Below are 21121 nucleotides of genomic sequence, written 5' to 3' on the forward strand. Positions count from 1 at the left end.
GGTTTACATAGATAATAAACATAGATAATAACTAGAGTAATAATTTTTGTTCTGCTGGTCTTGATGTTCATCCTTTTATCACAATATTTGACTATTTCTTCATGTACGCAACTATTATAAAAGCTTTTTCATTTTTCAGATCAACTAGAAAAGAATCAACTATAAGCAAGCTAAAAATATCAACTATGACATCAAGTACTACCTTCGTTTTCTACCATATAATCAAAGGGTTGATCTCATTACAAAACTTTTTTCAAGTTGAAGAATATAACTTCTACAAATACGTATGTTAATACAAAAGATTTAAATAAAAAACAACACAGTGATAAACGTTTATAGTATGTTATCAAGAAGTTTGACCTAAACAAAAATCGTGCCTGAAAATCATGAAATGAAAATGTCTAATTACAAAAATAGGGTACATTTACGGGCTTTATCGTAAGAGTCCATCTCAACATCTGAAGTAAAGTCTGTCTAAAATGTAGTATACATTTAAGCCTTGATGCCCCATTACCAAACCGCTTGACTGACGAGACCTAGTAGGATTCATACTCAAAACAACAATACACGTCTAAATTCAAGTCAGTATAAGTCAAAACGTCTAAACATGTCCACATATAAATGATCAACCAAGATTTAAAGTAAAATAAAGGTATGTTCTACCCTAATTTAGAAAACATGTAATTGAAAAGGGCTATGAACTCACTTATGCTAGAACTTTAGCAAGATCAAGGGTAAAAAGATTGAAGTCCACAAATATCTGAAGCTAACCATTTAAGTATGTCAGTGAGGTTTAAATGTTGCCTCTAAATATTCGTACATTTAACAACCTATCTGATTGTAAAGGAAGGAGATTCCCTCAAGTTGAAACAATTTGATAGGTCAAGTTAGAAGAATCATGATCTTTGGATTAAAATCAAAGGTCAAGATTCAATGATAATGATGATCATTGAATCTTGGCCCTTAATTTTAATCCAAGAGCCATGATTCTTCTAACTTGACTCAAGTTAGTATTATAACTTGAGAGAATCCTCATCCGTTTTTAAATGCCATTCGACATTTGACTTTTAAAAGTACTAAATCTAAGTATCATTAACATGTACATCCAAGTCTTAATGTTCATTATACGCTAAATTTATACTTACGTTTGGCTAAAAATGTACAAGCACCTTGACTTTCACTGACTTTGACCAGGTTCGACATTGAATGACTTTGACGTTTTAGCGAGTGGTCTTTCATGTAAGGGGGTATTAAGTAGAATAAATCATTACTGGTTCCTTTTAATCATTTTTAACAAGCTTAGGTTACCCCCAAGGCCAACGGGTTCCGAGTCCATCGCTGGTGTCAATTTTATGGGTAACGACTTAGGTGAATGGTTGAGAACCCGATGCTCATAAAAGTGGAGTGAGAGTATGGAACTATCATATGGGTCCCGCTTTTCGGAAACTTAGCCGTTAGACATATAAACAAAAGTAAAATTTGTACCCTCTTTTTTACTTATATACCATTCTACTTCCACTTCAAAATTACAACAAACATTTAACACACCCATTTTCATATATACTCTACAAAAAACACCCAACTTTATTTAAAAAAAGCTTATTTATCTTCTTCCGACGAAATCATCCTTCCACCTATGCTTCCCGATTTATTCATGGATAGTTCATTCACATTTTTGTACTATATGTTACCTGAGTTCAAAGAGGTTGAAGACGCGGGAAACTCTATTGAAACACATGAGCATATTGAGCAACATCGGGGAAAAATACTAATTATTATTATTATTATTATTAGGGTGTTACACTTACACAGTTTTCGAGGGTTGGGTTTATATTAAGTTTATTAAAAGTTCTATTTACATTAAAGGGTAAATTCAGAATAGACTTGTATAATTTTTGGTTTAAAAAATGCATCATCTTTTTTCAAAAAAGAAAAAAAAACGCATGTATGAATGAATGATTAAACAACAATCCGAGGCCCAAACAGAACATAAAACACAGGCTCTCGTCCTAACCCTAACTTTCATTTCCACTTCACAAAAACAACCTTTGCACCTTCTCACCAAACCAAAAATGGCCGCCGCCGCCCGCCCACTGGTCACAATCCAGCAACTGGAATCCGACATGGCGACTGACAACACCACCCTCCCACTCCCACATGTCATGAAATCCTCGATCAGACCAGACATTGTCAACTTTGTCCACGCCAACATCTCAAAAAACAGCCGTCAGCCCTACGCGGTGTCTCGCAAAGCCGGCCACCAGACCTCCGCCGAGTCATGGGGAACTGGCCGTGCCGTGTCACGTATCCCACGTGTTCCCGGCGGTGGTACCCACCGTGCCGGACAAGGAGCTTTCGGAAATATGTGTAGAGGTGGACGGATGTTTGCACCAACAAGGATCTGGAGGAGGTGGCACAGGAAGATCAATGTTAACCAGAAGCGATACGCTGTCGTATCGGCTATTGCAGCGAGTGCCGTACCTTCGCTTGTGATGGCGCGTGGACACAGGATTGAAGAGGTTCCGGAATTGCCGTTAGTCGTTAGTGATACAGCAGAAGGAATAGAGAAGACTCAGAATGCGATTAAGGTTTTGAAGCAGATTGGTGCTTATCCTGATGCTGAGAAAGCCAAGGATTCTGTTGGCATTCGTCCTGGAAAGGGCAAAATGAGAAACCGCAGGTATACTAATTATCTATATCTGTTTTCTGTACTTAATAATTAAAGTGTTATGACTTTGTATATATTTGTCTAGATGTATTGATATATGTGATGTATATAAGTAATTTTATTTATTTATGTATATGTATTGAGGAATCATGTTAATATGTATGTAATTATGTGTATATGAAGTTTTTTTATGTTTGTATATGTAATGGTAAGTTACGTTTGTATTCTATAGAATTGGTATGTATATCAATTTCAATGTATATGTGTTTGCACTAAATAGTTTTACCAATTTGGGTTCAGTTTCAGTTTTCTTCAGAAAGTCAAGTTTTTGAGTTAGAATTTGTGTGGATTGTGAATCATATGGTGTGCATAAAATAGATAATAACTTTGATTTAAAGGATTCCATCGTTCATCTTGAGCCAGGATTCAACTCTCCATGAGATTTATAGTTGCATCTCATTATCATCCAGTAAAAAAGGTTTCAATTTTTTCAAATGCACGATTTGAAGACCTATTGATTCTAAAAACTCTTGTTAGTGGAAATAAGTTGAAATACAGTGTTGGGGTTATAAAAAATTCAGTTAAGTTTTTAGTATAGCTACATGAAATATGATGCTTCAATGTCGAAATGAAATTGGTTTGTATGGTATATCATTGTATATAGTGTTCCATTATGTATGTACATTGTTGAATTTCATATTTGACCGAATATTTTATGTGAAATTTGATTTTGGTTTGTGTAAAGTGCTCCAACATATGAAGTGTAATAGTATCTTAAATTTTGAGTCTTTCGTTTTTGCACAAAAGTTCCAGATATGTACTTTTGCTGCATTTATTTCTGATTTTCTGTATGCGGATCATTGTTTTTAATTTAATACTTGGTTCTTTGGTTTTACACTGATACCGGATATCTTTTGTTGTGTGTGGATCAGTTGTATTTAATGTAATATATGATATTCCCTCGTTAGGTTAGGAATGACATTCCGCTCCATGCCCCTAGTTTCAATGGATTAATGTGATATTGATGTAATAACAGGTACATTTCCCGCAAAGGACCCTTGATTGTGTATGGGACTGAAGGTGCCAAGCTCGTTAAGGCATTCCGGAACATTCCTGGAGTTGAGGTTGCTAATGTTGAGAGGTTGAACTTGCTTAAGTTGGCTCCAGGAGGTCATCTTGGAAGGTTTATCATCTGGACTAAATCTGCTTTTGAGAAGCTTGATTCGATCTACGGTTCGTTTGAGAAGACTAGCGAGAAGAAGAAGGGGTATGTTTTGCCTAGGGCTAAGATGGTGAATGCAGATTTGGCTAGGATTATCAACTCTGATGAGGTGCAGTCTGTTGTGAAGCCAATTAAGAAGGAGGTGAAGAGGGCACCAATGAAGAAGAACCCATTGAAGAACTTGAACACCATGCTGAGGTTGAACCCATATGCCAAGACCGCAAAGAGGATGGCTCTTCTTGCTGAAGAGCAGAGGAAGAAGTCCAAGCAAGAGAAGCTCGACAAGAAGAGGCAGCCAATTTCTAAGGTACATATGTTTCACTGTTTCAAATGTCATTACTATATAGACTTTTGGGCTTACACGTTTTTTAATTTTATATGCCATGATTTTTGGTGAGCATGTTTTCTGTATTCCTTTGGTTATAGATATATGGGTTAAAATGTGGTTTTTCTCTTTCCACTGAGTTTGAATGTTTGATGGTATGGTGAGTTAAGTTTTTGATAGCCTCTTGTTGCATCTATATGCCTCATTGAAAGATAGTTGACCAATATTATTCTTTTAGCTTATATTTTTATAAGGTGTCTTAGTTTAGTTTGTTTAATCTCAATAGCAACTCTGCAATATGATGTGATGTGTTTATGTATCTAATTTAATTTAACAGTTACTATATATGTTTTTGGCCACATTGTATAATGTGTACGGGATTTAACTTTTAACCATCTTGTTTTGTTGATTAATTGATACTTATTGAATAGACTACATATTTGCATCTTCACATTATGATTCATTTGACATTCATTGTGTATGCTAACACAGTTTTTTTATCGTTAACTTTTGTTTATCAAAACAGGAGGAAGCGTTAAAGATCAAGACTGCTAGCAAGGCATGGTACAAGACTATGATCTCTGACAGTGATTATGCTGAGTTTGATGTTTTCACCAAGTGGCTCGGAGTTTCACAGTGATGTCTCCTTTCATTGTGTTGAATTGGTTTGTTAGTTTAAGACGATCTCCTGATAGACGTAAATACAGAGTACCCTTTTGTTTCATCGTTCAGCTAGACATAAACCTTTATCCGTGTTTTATTTTGCTGGTTTCACCCAGTCTCCAGAGTTTTGTTATGATTAGGCTTTCAGTTGAAACATTGACTAATGTTTTTGTGTTTGAATCGTTTACTTATTCTATTGAATGCTTAAATGCTTTAATTCGGATATGAACCTAACTGAATGTTGTGTTGAATGCCCATTCTGCACAAGGAATTGGAAAATAAAAAAGTTGTGCTTCTCGCCTTTATGATTATCCCTTCATAACAGTATTGAATGTTTAATTGAAATCGATTTTGAGCTCTATCTCGAGCTACTCGAGTAGACTTCTGAGTTGAGCTCGAGCCTTGAAGTAACCTACTTGAAAAGCTTCAAGTTTTATAATCGAGTCGAGCTTGGCATTTTATCCAATCTACTTGGTTTGATTACACCCCTTAACTCAAAAGCTTGTTCATTTTTTAGAAAGTAGAGCATTAATTGGCAGTATTTTGGATAATAGATTCTCCGCGTGCATATAGCTTTATTCACTAGCTATGCATTTTTTTTACACGAGTATTTTCTGTTGATAAAAAGATCTACAACTCTATACGCAAGCTATAAAAGAAATAATAATTTTCTTTTCTTAGAAATATCGATCTATAAAAAAGTTAAACATCCTTAATATTGGTCAAGAAAACACAATAATACGTCATAATTTGACAATTGTGTATGAAGTAGTAACTAGTAGCATGGACAAAAAAACTGTTTCCAAAAAAACCGATCTGAAAGATCCAAGAACCGCAACCGATTGGAACCGATAACTGGTTCCTCAAGAATCGTCGGTTCGAGACCAGTTTTACTTTTGGATCCAAAAATTAGTTTCTTACCGGTTCCAATCTGTTCCTTACTGTAAAAAACCGAAAAACATGGTCAAATGTTGACCAAGAACCGGTTCCGAACCTTGAAGTTTCGCTTCCATCGGTTCCAATCAAATGCCCATCTCTAGTGACTAGTGAATATGGGGTTACATGTTAATATTTTAATTCAATAAATTCATGAGGCTCAGGTTATTTATTTATTATACAACAATGTTAAAATATTTATGTCTATGAGAAACAACACCATATTAATTTTTCCCATAATATATATTTTAAATATAATTAATTATCTAACTATGGAAAAAAAATTTAAATATTGTTTGATTATTAATTTCAAAAATTTTTATTAGACTTTTTGTAGCTTAATTTGTAATGAATTATTGTAAAAAAACGATTTAAAGTTAAACCACGCCATTTTAAGGGCAATCGTCAATTTTCAAATAGCAAGCACACATTATCTAAAAATGAAACACATTTTTCGGCAACTTTCAATTCTCAAATAGCAAGCACACTTTCTAAAACTAGAACCTGCTCAGACTAAAGTAGTCAATTATCTTATTTGAAGTTCGTCACGTTCTTATTGAGTATGCGCCTTAAAAAAGCCACAAGACCCCATTCGAATGGAATTAACGAGGATCAAACCTTCGCATTCTCTATATCTGTTGTGAACATAATGTCTTGTCTAATTTATATATATAAAAGAAAAAATCCTTTTACAAATCATTATTTTAATGTTATAGTTAGATGAGCTAGTTTTAAAAACAACTTTAAATATATAATATTCTTTTCAATCCTGAAAAACAAGATTCGATTTGGCAAATTTGATTAGTAGTTCAAACCATATAATAAACGAATAGTAACTCGAGACGTTTACTATTCATACAATAATAACGGTCAACTAGGCGGTTACTATTCATCCTTTCTTTCTCTATTAACATATATAGATATAATAATTAAACAAAATCAGACCAAGGTAATTTTAACTTAAATAAGCAAAAACAACCCCATAGACGTTCACATATACCCCAAGTTAACGACTACCACCCAGTCTTATCCAAAATCTCCAACTAGCATCACCACGGCATATCCTCTTTTTTCATGTTCTTCTTCTCTTTTGCCTAACCCACCCATTTTGCTCAAACCCATTAATAATAATGGCTTCAGCAGCATCTGCAACTTTTCGCCTCACAAACCAACTTTCATCGTCATCTTCTGCAAAACCAAAACCACCCCAACTCATATTTCCATCCAAACCCTACACTTTTTCACCATTTCACACAACACCCCCTAAACTCCATCTCACTTTCAACAAGTGCATTGATGTCTCAAAAGAAGACAGACCCATTTCAGATACGACCCCACCACCCGAACCCGAAAAAGATTTCGACTTGTCGACAGAAGAGACACAAGAGGAGTTTGACAAACGTAGGCTAGAGGAAAAGTTTGCAGTGTTGAATACTGGAATATATGAGTGCAGGTCATGTGGGTATTTATACAATGAGGCTGCAGGTGATCCATCTTACCCAATTGCTCCTGGTTTGCCTTTTGAAAAGTTGCCTGAGGATTGGAGGTGTGCTACTTGTGGTGCTGCCAAGTCTTTTTTTCAGAGTAAGAGTGTCGAGATTGCGGGTTTTGCTCAGAATCAGCAGTTTGGGCTGGGTGGGAATACGCTTACTGCGGGTCAGAAGGCGATTTTAATCTATGGTAGTCTTTTGTTCTTCTTTGTCTTGTTTTTGTCTGGCTATTTTCTTCAATGAAAACATACTGCTACTATTACTTTTACACATAAATATGATTCTCTTGTTATTTTGGTTAATGCATCCAATGGTATAGTTTTTATATTATAACATTTTTTTTGTAATTTTTGTGTTGAATTTTTTATATGATGATCTAAGTTTAATGTTAATAGGTAATGATATATATATTTGGAAGTTGAATATATGTTGTTGATTCTTTGATGTATATGCGATTGCCGGGTAGAAAAATTTTGAGGCATCTGATGATGGAAAAAAATTGACAACATGATTAGTTAGATATGTAGAAACTTATATGTATCATCGAGCTTTTGTGTTGTGTTAGCAGCACGTTTGATTGACCCGCTTTCAAGTATTGAGATCATAGTTGATATCACCGAGTGTTGTATAATCTGTTTTTACTTGGAAAAAAAGGTGCTTTATAGAGGGGCAATCATGAAATCTTATAGCCATTTATTGGCGCGAAGCGCTGGTAAGAATTTGTAAATACATATAGTAGCAATCCCTTTTGATTGAAAAGGCTCAAGTTTAATGACTTGTAGCAATTCTCAACTGCATATCCTTACTTGCTTAAGATTTAGATAGTCAAAATGACCCCCAGCCCTCTATAGTAAGCCAATGCTTGGATTTAATTGGTCCAGTGTAGGGCTACAATGAAAATAGCCTACGGGTTAGCCTACAAGCGGTGTCAAGGTAAGAGTTAGTATAAATTCGTCATACTTTTGCTACTTCATATAGGCACTCTATATGAGATGATGCTTGTGTGTAGACGAACCTATAGGCACTTCATATACCTCTTCTGTTGTGTTCAACCAATGTTTGATGATGTCACAAGTTTGGTTCTGAGGACGGGTATTTAAACTAAATTAAGCTATAGAGGGGTCATCAGGGGAATATCTTCTAGATGAGACTCATCGACTCTGTGTGATGTGTAAATTTGCTGACACTAATTGCCCCAGGGGAATGTCTGTGCACTGATTAATCACCAAGATAGCTGCGGGTCTTAGGTATGACCCGAGAGGCATAAGCTTGGGGCCCTGAGTGATATGAAAGGGGCTTTCATCGTTCCTCTTAATGTGGCGGTTTTCAGGATACATAAAACATGGGTTAAACCGTTAAGCTTAAAAATAAGTCAAGTGGCTAGGAAGTTAAAACCTAAATAAAACGGGATATGTCAACAGGAAATTTTTGAAACTTGTTAAATTATTACTCTATCACTTTTAACCTGCTTGATCCTCCTTTCAAACATTTACAAGTACTGACCCTCTGCAATGTCAAAATCGTGAAACAACAAGTCTGTTGGAAGATCAGAAAACAAAAGAAAACATTGTTAGTTTGGCCTGCTATCCTGTTGGCAGATACATTTAGTTGTGGGATTCTTGGCAAAATTATGCATGTTTTCATCTCACAAAATGATACCCAAGAGTATAAGTTTATGCAATAACTTTAGCAACAGACACCATTTTTATTATTATTGTCGTCTATTGTTATTTCACAACAGATCTGGTGTTTTACTATTTCAACGTCGCATTGCGATATTGTCAGATAGCCTACGGATCGCCTTTTCTAATTGGTGAGGCCTCGTCCCTTGACAACCTAACCATTCCCTGTCTGCTCGGTTGGACAGACCGTGTTTGCTTTAACAGTTCACTCTACCTCTGATTAAATTCTAATGATATCAAGGTAGTCCCATTTAACCGGATTAGCTTTAAATACAAATGTCGTAGATTGTTATGGGTTTAATTGAAAAATAAATCGAGTTTCCTGCTGCTACACTGATATGTAATCTCTTGCTATATCTAAGAATGAATTCTGATGTTAAAAAAAAAAAGAAAAAAGCTTATGCTAATCTAGAACTCTAGAAGTGTAGTTATAGCTTCAAAAATTGCAGATAAAAAGTATTAAAGGGCAACCATCTATTTGGCCAACACTATATTTAACGAAAACGGAAAACCTGTCAGCTTGATTTTTGTTGTCCTTAGGGAGTAGGGACTGTACCCATTGGCTGGGAAGCCAAAAATCGTAAACCACGTGAAAGAAGGCCTTCGCTTTTTAACAGTGTAGTAGTTCATAATGCAAAGTTACCAAGAGACCAGATCAAAGTTGCATATTTTAGTCATAAAGAGTGAATGAAAACAAGATAAATTTCAAAATATAATAAACAGATAAAGCTACACAATTCCGGTTGTAAACATAAATATTCTCTAGTAACAATAAAAATAAATACACAATGTTGTTCATCAACCCCATGAACATTAGAAGAGGATGCTGAACCAGTGAAACACTCTCTCTATCCAATCTATAACCATCACTAATCCTGTCGTATATACAGCTAAGATATACAACAAAACCAGCCTCTAACGTCTCTTAAATTACCAATGATCACCCGCCCAACTTTATGGTGGCAATAATTTTACATCCTCCAGAACAGAGATGAGGTACAATGCTACACCAAAATACAAATTACATTGGATTCATATTCCAGAATCAGAGTATTGTCAATCCCGAGTCTTGATTTGATAAACCTTCTTTGCTTGTTGATTTCTATCTACCATTATGGGGGGCCTATAGGGAGGCGGAGTTGGAAAGTTACGAAGGTTCTGATTATGTGCGGTCTGTGGTTGCGCCATCCTAACTGTATATGGTTTGTTTCTAGGCCCACTTTCCATATGTAAACCAGCCATGCCATTATTCAGATCTTGGTACTGGTCTTGGTATGTATAACTTTCTTGCTGTCTTGAATTCTGTCTATTCGCTTGAAAGTTATTAGGAGAGTATCCGAACTTAGGCCTAGGAATTATCCCCCTAGGATTAGGATAATTGTTGTAACTTGAACCCTCGTTGTAATTCCTTTGGTAACCTGATGGTCCAGCTGGTCTGGGCCTATGTTGCAGATTGTTGTTTGGACCATTTCTGTGCTGTGATTGGTTATAGAATCCGGGAGAATTACCACCAGATCTGATATTTAGTGAGTTGTTTAAGAGACGGTGAGCAGCTTCTCCCAACACATTTCCATGTATTGCCCCCGGTACTTGAGGCCTGAGTGGTATCAATTTAATAATTTTAGAGGTGGTAACATCTATCCATTTACTTATTTACTTACGAATGGTTTAATTTAGGTGGTGGTAATCTCAAACAGGTCAACTGGTTCAAATATAACGTAGTAGCCAAAAGAATATCAAAAGCCGCAATTTTTTTGTGTTAAATCATAATAATATTATCTTTTGTATCATAACTAGATTTTAGACCCGTGCCAAATACACGGGTTTTATAACATTATCAATATAAGAATTAATATATTGAACAAAAAAAAACACTTATACGTTAAATGTAAAAATATACTTAAAAGGAATTAAGATATTCGAATCTTAATACTGAATGTTAGATCATATCAAGGTTGGATGGTGTAGCAGAGTTTCTTTCATAGAAACTCTTCCAGAAAACCAATATCTTAACTTTGACTACACAATTGAACGAATTTGCATTGATGTCTTGCAAAAAAGTAATTTTATTTTTGTTAGGCATGGTTGTTAAGAACATTACAAGTAGCAACTAGTTCGTGAGGTTTCAAAGATTTCGTGTATTGTGATTTTATTTGTAGGGTTCAGTTTATATAAAAGATTTGTATCCTAAATATAATTTGACTCCACTTACTAATAACAACGATGATTATCCTAATTATAGTCCGATTAGAATTACTAATAATAACAATACTACAATTAGTTTAGGTATATTTATCCAAATGTTGTAACCTCTCTAAACTTTAGGTATATTTTGTTATTAGATAGACATTATTCAATAAAGTATTAATTATTTTTAAATTGGGTTAAAGTGTAAATTGGTGATGTAAAACCAAAAAGTAAATTAATTTAGACGTGTTGATTTAATTAATTTGGAGAAATTGAGGACTATGATTGGTCAAAAAACAACCCTGCCCCTTTTGAATTGTCCTAAAATTAGACACCGTCAATCCGAATCCAGTTTGGCCAGTTACTAAGCTATGGCTTCTGTGCACCAACTTCACATATTTCCATTATTCCCAATTGAATCAAGATAACTTGCTAGTTGGATTATTATTGGAACTAAATAACCAAATTAAATCAACTCAGCACACTAGCAAACATGCAATGTTTATCAAGCTATTAATTTGTCCAGTTAGAAAGTTCACTGTCCAACCCTGACTATCATGTGTGTCCTGGACATGGGTGGATGTTTTTGTGTGTGTGTGTGTGTGAGAGAGAGAGAGAGAGAGAAACAGATGCATGCATACCTATTATTGTAACTCCCTTGAGGGCGACGCCCACTATTGTCTTCATGCCATAAAATAGGCAGAGGTTTGATATCAATAGATGTCAAAATCTGCAGCGATGTATAAATTATTTTTCATCAGAAGTCAACGTACACCATTATATACACAGGCAAAACATTATCATAGTTTTATCAGGTCTACTAGAAAAGGTGTAGGGGATATAGAGATGGACGGAGGTTGGGTTGGGGGGGGGGGGGGGGGGGGGGGGGGGAGGATACTAATTACAACACACCTTCTTTGGCATAGTTACTCCTCTTGGAGGTTCTGGAATATGTTTATGGGGTGATGGATTGATATAAGTAATGTTCCTGCCAAACAAGAAAGGTTTTTGAGAAATCAAGGGAAAATCGATTTATAAGTATCACTCAGATAAGGAAAACTTACAGCACATGGTTATCCACAATATCCTCCAAACCACTGATAGGGGACTGATATACTTGTTTCCAACCATTTCTCTCAGACAACCACAGAAAACCATTCATTCCATTACTGCATAAATTAGCTTAAAGCTTAAATCTACAAGAACAAAAACAAAGAAAAGGAGGAAAAAAAACAAATATAGCCCAAAAAAGCAGAAACCAACCTAGCGTATACATCAACTGGCCAGGAGATCCTTTGACTTGGGTGTGTATGATAAAAATAATTATAATACCCATAAACTTGTGGGGCCAAGCTACTACGTGGAGATACGTACAATAAATCAAAGAAAACACTATTTCGAGCTCGCTCTTCAGCCTGGAGCAGAAACCCAAACTTTGCATTAGCCATTGAATGATATGAACAGAAAATTTAGCCTATGGACACTCGGTGTGGAAAATGGCTTCAATTATCTAATCATACACCAAATTGTATTTTATTAAAGTAAGCCTCTTATACTCTTATGTGATCTGGTGACACGATATCTTCATTTCAATATGTTTTTATACTACATATAGATGAGATTCTATTAGTTCCACATACAAATTCTTCTTACTTCAGTTAACACAAAATTATACTTCGGAAATGCATGAGATATAACAATCGCAAACTTAAAATGTAGCAAAATACTTAACTGTTAAAGTGTCCTCAAGCTTTCTTGTTTCAGTAAGTAGCCTCTTCTCATCAATAAATGGCAATTTGGCTACACCCTACATTAATGGCAAACATTAAAGAGAGAAAAATACTATGATGAGCAAAGCAGAAACATCAATAGAACAATAATTGTTTGAAAGAAAACTAAACTACCTGCCATGAAAAACGCTTTCCATTCATGTCGATGTCAAAATCTACATGTGAATATACATATAAATCTCAATGTTACTTTCATGGTTATTTTCTATTCTCATTATACATCAGCACTGAGACTAATAATTGCAAATTGACTAAAGTTACCAAAAGGGTAGAAGTTGATTATGGGTGATGATGGATCAGTCATCAGTTTTCTATAATTGTCGGGCAGAGCATTTGAACTGTAGCACAAAAGAACATATAAGATAAACTGATTTAATAAGATAGCACACTGGTACATCGACATAATAAAAAACACTAAGGCAACCATAACATATGCTAATTCTGATAGATAAATATACAATACCTTGCAGCTGGCAAAGTTCCCATAAGCTGATCAAAGGGCTTAAATGGCTCCCCCAAAAAAAAGGTTATTTCCAGATCAGCTAAATCTTTAAGATCAGATGCAAATGGGGCATAATGATACGGATAATACCTGGAAACAGCCAGACAATTAACGCCGTACACACAATGCTAATTAGCAGTTCTTTACTTTAAATATTTAAATCTTAAGTTAACACCTTATATTAGAAGTGGAATACTAGCAATGAAACTAGAGTTAACAAGCAAGATGAATCTTCTTTTCCATTAGCCATTCTATAGGTTTTTTGCCCTTAAATTCTTAATCACAAATACATAAATGATTATATACTAGCATGACACAGCATAAATACTAAATTGACGATGACTAGATAACTACTGCTAAATGATTTATATCAAAAGAAACTCTACAAATCAAAAAACTGAACTTCATGTTGGTTTGGATGAAAAAAAAATGAACTTCAGAAGCTACAAACATAGGAAGATAGTTGACCAACTTAAAGTAATAGATACAACTAGCAAGTCAAAAATATAAGAAAATAATGACAAAAATAGGGTTGTGCAGCAACATTGTAAATAGATTTAACATTAAAGGACTGAAATATATTATATCCCACATCACTAAAGCCTAAAAGTAACCGTATATTTTATCATGTTGACCTTTAGTCTCCACATAAATATTTACTTGGTGAACTTGCCATGAAAGACATATGGTCCACCTTATATAATACAGTTTTTAAAAGATTAGTTAGGGTTTAAAGTTCTAAGGCATGCACTTCAGATCTACAATCACTATATCCTGGGCTTAAAAGCCCAATGTCTACAGACCCCTTTAATCCTATGGTGTGAACCCTTGCTAGGCACCTAGCATATAATATTTCGTCTCACCAAATGCAGATTTGTGCATTTCAGCTAATATAAAAGGGGCAGAAAGCATAAAAAAGGAAAAACTGTATTGTCAACAAATTTTAAGTACCACTGCCAAGAGCAAACACCCTGATAGTAATACCGACAGACCCAGCATAATCCCTCCACGTAATTCAATACCTGTATATGCAACCAATGATGTAAAAGAGGACAGTAGTGTATACACCATTTAAGAAACTATGGTTGAAAGATATAAGCTAAATACAACAGTTTGGTATTTACGTCTTAATGAATTAGGGTCGGGACTCACCATTTGCCTTTTAACTTTTTCAACCTCCTTTGGATCTGACAAATTTAACTTCTCGTTATAATACCTTTCCTTGTACCCAGGTTCCCCCAATTTAATCTGAGAAATAAAGGAAAACCTATATATTAGACAATATAGAATCAGTATACTGGAGGACATCTGTAAGCACCAAATAGCCTAGTTAGAGCAGTCTAAGTAGTCAAATGATTGCAATTGTATCTGATAATTGTGACTTTTCTATCATATTATGGAACCAAGAAAAGTGCAAACAGGGTTGCAAGTCTCCATAACAGTACTAAGCAGTAGGCACAACATATGTCAAACTTAAAGGTTTATGACTCCTTGATTGAAATATGTTTTTCTGAGAAAATAATAAATAAGCATTCTAAATAACGTGATATCAGATATGGTTTGGAATTTAACATATGTTAAGCAAACTTACAAGCATTACATATTGCAGAGATATTATTGTACCTTATCCACCACAGGAGCCACAGGCTCCTCATCAACCTCTTGTCTTGCTTTACGTTTATATTCTTCATTGTTCTCATACGCCTAAAATAAAACAAATCACAGCACACATCATGATGTTCTTACGTCCATCGATAATTTAGTAGAGTATACAAAGAATAACAGTTGGGAACACGACCTTATAGTACATAACATATAATTGTGTACAAAGCCATGAGACAAAAAAAAAATACCCTATGTATGCGGGCACGCTTTTGAAAGATTTGGTCTTCATGAATTGCAACTGCCTGAATAAAGTGCTCAACTCTGTCCAGCGAGACCTGAAATTCAGGTATTGGTATATACATACGAAGATAGAGTACTATGAAATATGATTACAAGTTTACAACCAATCAAAATCAAGCGAGCCAGCAGATAATAACAGAGAAGTATAAAGTGAAAGCAAGGATGATAATAACATATCGCTAATTCTGCTTGAAGAGTTGAAGTATGTGCATATTCTAACGCAAACGTACACATAGATGTAGTAAAAATAACCTCACTTCAAAACTTAACGTATGAGCTACGACTCTGATATATTTCTGTTATTAGATTAGATGTAGGGAGAGAATGATTTTGGTGTTTGTCCCCGTGCTTCGATGGATAACTTCCTATTACTCGGAGATGAATTCTCTTGTTAGACATCTCCTTATTGTTCAGAAGTTATTTGTGAGGCAAGACCCACTCATCTACTTCTTTAGTTAGCTGCCTAGCTGATTGTATATAATACAGGGGAATGCCCAATTTGTCAGCTCTATTTTATGAAATTAATTATTTAATATCTTTAATATATCTCACTCTATATTCATTTTCATTCTCTTTTTTTTCTAGTTAGTAGTCACTTCCAATCTTCCTTCCTGTCCCATTAGGTCTAGTCCTATATTTATTTATGATATTAGGCCTATCCAACATATGGATATTAGTCATTATAAGATTGTTTTGTATGTGACTTACCCTAGTGACCAATTCCTTGTAAGCTACAGAACCGTAGATCACTAGGTCTACACTTACATCAAGAGGTCAAAAAAGACAGAAAACACAAAAGAAGTGGCACAAAATTACAGCAATACAGCATGCAAGGGAAAACTACACAAATTAAATATCAAAGATTAAAAAAGACATAATTTCAAGTATGGACCAAAAGGCACAATTACCTCCCCGCAGTCGGTAAGATAACCACCCATTGCTGCAAACTCCTTTCTATAGATTTGCACTAGCAGATTTATAGCACCCTAGATTAGCAAAAGAAAAAAGAAAGTATGTCTCTATTAACATAAAAATATATAGGATAAAGTAGTACAGTTGATGCTGATTAAATATATAAATGACAAATGTCTTAAATACAATGTCACACTTATTTTGTCAATTCATACATATAAAAGCACAATAAGAACTTATGATATATTCGGAATCAAATTCCTGGCAGCAGCCCATACCTCTCGAATCTCTAATGTAGGCATATGGGGAAGAAAGTCATTGCCCACAAAAAAACAAAGAAATACAAAATCATCCACCAGTCTTTCCAGGCTGACCTCAAAAGGAGGATTTGGAATCTCCAAATCATATTGCAAATACTCTCGCAACACCCAAATGTTGAGAAACTGCCCAGATTAACAGAAGATGATATGAACCAAAAAATACAGAGCATTATAACTTAAGGTGGCAAGAAGAAAACTATTTGAGAATCTAACCTGATATTTCTTTTTATGAATTGGAATATCATCCAAAGGCTTCCCATTCATATCACCACGACACTCAGCAGCTAGATGACCTACTTGGCCACATTGGAAACATTTCTCCTGCTGACCAGGCATTGTGATCACCTGACAAATTGGATAGGTTAGATTCATTCTTATTGACCAAAAATAGAGCAATCACTACAAGTGACAGCATCCACAATACATAGAGGTGCCAAGATTGGCCGATCGGATGAGATGGGTGACCAGAACAAAAACGCTCTGGTCAACATGTGTCATTTTTAGTATGAACTGGAAGGATACCCTCGCAATGCGGCGGTGGCAGCGACGGCAGTGTAGTGGTGGCGGCAACAGGTGGTGGCAGCGGCGAGTGGTGGTGGTAATTGATGCAAAGGTAATTGATCTAAAGGGGGTAGTGGAGATATTTTCGAAGATACGGGACTGATGGTGTAAATAAATTCATTAAGAGTACGAAGGTTATTTCGCAACTCTCTTTTCTCTAACTTTTCAACAAGAGTGTAGAATCTTTATATAGTAGTATGGAAGTATAGATAAGACCAGGTCAGGTGGTTAAACAGTTAACCCGCAAACAATTTTGTCCAATTTGTACAAGTAATATGTGTTGATTATGATTACCAAAACACGATTATAACAAATAAAAAATAACAATCTGGAGAGGAAAAATCAACTTATGAAATTTTATGCATTTAGAATACACTTTAAACAACTTTCAACTCTTAGGACACAATTGAACCTTCCCCTTCTAGCTTTTCTTTTATTTGATCGATTGAGAGATGAAAGAACAAACCAAACTGATCTATTGATTAGTAAATTGGTCAAAGTTGGCATTTCTTACAACACATTAGTACTAACCTCCCTCAATATCGAGAAGTGGACCTCATGAGTAGCTAAAGACAGCATAATAAGATCTGCATCCTATGAAAATATACCCCATTATTAGTCGCAACAAAATTTTTGAAAACACGAGATATAAGATGGAAAATATAGCACAACTGCACAATCAATTCTTCAACTCACCAATCCATAAAGACAGTGTCGAGTATTCGGATTGAAGCCGGGAAGATTACGCTGTAACCGAATAAACGACATCACTTTGTGTTCCCCTTCACCGGGCACATTTGAGTCAGAAAGAATCACCTTCAAATAAATATCCAGAGCATTCATAATAAAGTAAAAGAGAATAAAACTAATCAAAAACAGTGAAGCATATTGAAAAGCAAGCCAACACGAAAATCAAACAGAAATTACTAAAGGTGGCAAGATGGGCAGGTTGGGCATGTAGAATACAAGATTAAAACTTTGATGCAGTTCAAATAGGGTCTGGTCATCTGGTCGGGTTGCCCACTTGACCCCAAAAAAATTTCTCATTATAGTTGCTTATAAAGGGACTAAAGTTCATAATTAAAGCATCTAACATGATTGTAAAAAAAAAATTATTAGAAGGTTGTATGAATTAAACAACACTTTTGAAATTTTTGAATCCCTATTTGGCTTGTTCCCCTGTCTAGCTGAATTTTCTAATTGAACCGTTTGAGATTACAAATGACCTAATTATAAGTAAATGAGTGAAAATTGCCACCTTTAAAGAAGGTACAGGGCGATGGATCCTTAACAAACCTTTGTAAACTGCCATCCAGGATTGTGATTCAATCTACACTGTATAAAATACTGGAGGGCCACAGATAGCACGGACATAAATTGAGTTCCAGGTGTGATAACGTTCGAATCAGATGTTTCAAGTTTCTCTTTAGGAGCAAGTGCGGCTCCCTGGGCTTCAAATTCAACTCTTAACCTCTCTTCTTCGGCTTCCTAAATGAAAAAATAAGCAAAAATAAGCTCACTTGATTTAGTAATTAGTTTAACCATACAAGTATACAACAAATAACTAAAAAAATCTCACAGCTTCAGCGGCATCTTTAGCAGCCCTAAAACGCCGGGACCGTTGTTGATTCATTTTGGCTCTAGGAGCCACACCATCTGCGAAAAATGGAAACTGGTAAGTAATTCAATCATTAAAAGATATACTCCCTTTGGCCCATGATAATTGGTAAGTTATCCAAATCTTTATCTTAGTGACACATTTTTAATGTCCACTTTCAAAATAGATTGCTAAATTCCAATAGTAACCTTAATCATTAAACACAACAAAAACTTCGCCATTCTCAAGGCAGTTATATTCAAGTACTTTAGGGTAAAACTAAATTTGGCGAAGTAGAACAGCAAGTCAGCAATACCGATACTTTCCTTAAACTTTGTTCTTTTCAAACGTGGACACTTAAAATGGGACAGAGGGAGTATTGGGAAATGCAAAATGTATATTTTACCTATCGCCATATAAAGTAATTTTCTGGGCCGCACCAATGAGAAGAGATGGTCAATATACTCAAAGATCGATTTAAATACATCATCATATGTAGCAGGAGCAGGCTGCAGTAGCAATATCATGTGTGTGTGTAATAATTAGTATACCGACAACAAGAATAGGAAAAGAAAACTCAAATTTGTTATGAATAGTCACATAGAAACAATATATTTCCATGTGTGCATCTCTGTCATTACAGAGCCAGCAACTAACAATAAATAACAACTAATACGGCACAGGGAGTCAAAACAGCCATAAGCGAAAAATTAAAAGGAAAACAGTAGCAAAACTTCCCCTATATGGTGGCACAAGTGCAACTTGTAATTGTCCTAATTAAATATATTACATTTCTAAAAAGTTTGTCAATTTGTATGCAACTTTTGTACATCATTTGCAAATTCCAAATTAAACATATACATACACACACAACATATAATATAAGGTTGTCAGATACCTAAACTTAGGTGTGGAACACTCGCATACTAACTTAAGGCTCGAAAAGCTTAATAAGAGCTCAAGCCAAAGGTAACTCATTATACATTTTCGAGCTCGGTCTGTTCTCTTAACTTGCTCTATAAAAAGCTCTACTCTTTTTCAAACCTATTATTAACTATGATGCCTATCTTTATACAGATTACTAGTAACTGTAAAACGAAATCGATAATGTAAAAATGTACATCAAATTTTATTTCATATTAATAAAAACCTTAACTTTCTACAATTAGATACAGAAATATATATATATATATATACAACTATAATAACTATATATATATATATATATATACAAATAAAATAATACCTTTCCTTCTGGATGAAAACAAGGATGAATAATTCCATTCATATCCAAATACAAATTATCAAATTCAACATTATTTGGATTCGCTTTCAACAATTCGACACCGCCACCGCCGGATAGTTCTTCCTCCACCACGTCAACAATGGATTTTGGGTAACGATCAGCCAGCCACCTGTAAAACGCCGGTACTCCCATTGATTTTGATTTATAATTTTTGTTTCTATTTTGCACTTTTGTGACTTGTTTTTGGGAGCTGTATATTAAATGTATGTGTATATGTGTATATATGAGTGACGTATAGATATATGGATAATTGACCGGATTCCGGTTTAATTAGGGTTACCCAATTTGGGGGGTTCGGTTAACGATTGATATATAGTGACGTAAGATGAAATCTAGCGCGACAAAATTAAGTAGGGGTACTATATGGTAGGGGCCTCAGCGCCAATACCCAAATCAGCATCACATCAAATTTATGACTAATCTTCTAAAACAACAAGCCGAATGAAAAAAAAAACAAGTGATCCAATACATAATTTAAGGTCGCGTTTGGTTCACAGAATCTGATGGAATTGGAATTGAATTTCATTCCATAGTGCGTTTGGTTGCACAAAGAAGAGGGAATCTCATTCCATAGGAATGTAAACATTCCATCATTTGATGGAATCTCCATTCCTTGGGGATGGAGGAAGGAATTTCATTCCTTCCATCACTTGAATTTTTAAAAAATCAAAAACATTCCGTCAAATTTCATTCATTCACATTCCAATTCCTTTGAAAGATTACATTCCTTCCCAAAACATTATGTGAACCGGCCAAACGCGCCCTAAGAGTTTTCAATGTTCTTACAAATTAATAGGTTCTCAAAATAAGGGTTCCCTATATATATATATATATATATTCTTATATAAGGTGATTTTTCAGTAAGAACCTCCTTAAAATGAGAACAACGTGATAATACTCAAAAATTTTATTTTGATAAATATGCGTTTAAGATGGATGCACAAAACAAAAATGAAAAAATCACATTGATTTTTCAAAATTAACAAAGTGTTTAACAAAGTTTTATAAGTCCATAAAACTAACAAAGTTTATAACTAATCAATGTGAGAATATTT

General features: G+C 34.9%; 3 protein-coding genes across 3 annotated transcripts; 2 read left to right on the forward strand and 1 right to left on the reverse strand.

Annotated features, from left to right (window-relative positions):
* Positions 1-1991: 1991 nt before the first annotated feature.
* LOC122602837 (60S ribosomal protein L4-like) lies at positions 1992-5058 on the forward strand. The gene is made up of 3 exons (XM_043775440.1): positions 1992-2680; positions 3705-4197; positions 4742-5058. The coding sequence occupies exons 1-3, from the start codon at positions 2073-2075 to the stop codon at positions 4853-4855; spliced, it is 1215 nt and encodes a 404-aa protein (XP_043631375.1). The 5' UTR covers positions 1992-2072; the 3' UTR covers positions 4856-5058.
* A 1756-nt stretch (positions 5059-6814) lies between these two features.
* LOC122602838 (rubredoxin) lies at positions 6815-7606 on the forward strand. The gene has a single exon (XM_043775441.1). The coding sequence runs from the start codon at positions 6945-6947 to the stop codon at positions 7545-7547; it is 603 nt and encodes a 200-aa protein (XP_043631376.1). The 5' UTR covers positions 6815-6944; the 3' UTR covers positions 7548-7606.
* Positions 7607-9670: 2064 nt separating this feature from the next.
* Positions 9671-20399, reverse strand: LOC122602836 (5'-3' exoribonuclease 4). The gene is made up of 22 exons (XM_043775439.1): positions 20007-20399; positions 19167-19269; positions 18743-18819; positions 18460-18651; positions 17860-17979; positions 17695-17757; positions 16816-16947; positions 16561-16725; positions 16279-16356; positions 15319-15405; positions 15089-15169; positions 14618-14713; positions 14417-14487; positions 13427-13555; positions 13225-13301; positions 13078-13118; positions 12906-12980; positions 12437-12588; positions 12238-12342; positions 12086-12161; positions 11815-11903; positions 9671-10583 (listed from the first exon to the last, which is right to left on the reverse strand). Exons 1-22 carry the CDS (start codon positions 20196-20198, stop codon positions 10043-10045), a joined length of 2742 nt encoding a protein of 913 aa, XP_043631374.1. The 5' UTR covers positions 20199-20399; the 3' UTR covers positions 9671-10042.
* Positions 20400-21121: the final 722 nt, after the last annotated feature.

Source organism: Erigeron canadensis, chromosome 6 (assembly GCF_010389155.1).
Source record: "Erigeron canadensis isolate Cc75 chromosome 6, C_canadensis_v1, whole genome shotgun sequence".
In the NCBI taxonomy this organism is placed as follows: domain Eukaryota; kingdom Viridiplantae; phylum Streptophyta; class Magnoliopsida; order Asterales; family Asteraceae; genus Erigeron; species Erigeron canadensis.

Bases quoted from the DNA above. Each gene is read 5' to 3' on its own strand.
- LOC122602837 (XM_043775440.1), top strand. From the start codon at position 2,073: ATGGCCGCCGCCGCCCGCCCACTGGTCACAATCCAGCAACTGGAATCC. The intron at 2,681-3,704 runs GTATACTAATTA...ATGTAATAACAG, and splicing joins GGCAAAATGAGAAACCGCAG to GTACATTTCCCGCAAAGGAC. The intron at 4,198-4,741 runs GTACATATGTTT...TTATCAAAACAG, and splicing joins AGAGGCAGCCAATTTCTAAG to GAGGAAGCGTTAAAGATCAA.
- LOC122602838 (XM_043775441.1), top strand. From the start codon at position 6,945: ATGGCTTCAGCAGCATCTGCAACTTTTCGCCTCACAAACCAACTTTCA.
- LOC122602836 (XM_043775439.1), bottom strand. From the start codon at position 20,198: ATGGGAGTACCGGCGTTTTACAGGTGGCTGGCTGATCGTTACCCAAAA. The intron at 16,948-17,694 runs GTTAGTACTAAT...CCAATTTGTCAG, and splicing joins ACTTCTCGATATTGAGGGAG to GTGATCACAATGCCTGGTCA. The intron at 12,981-13,077 runs GTAGTTTAGTTT...CCATTAATGTAG, and splicing joins GAAAGCGTTTTTCATGGCAG to GGTGTAGCCAAATTGCCATT.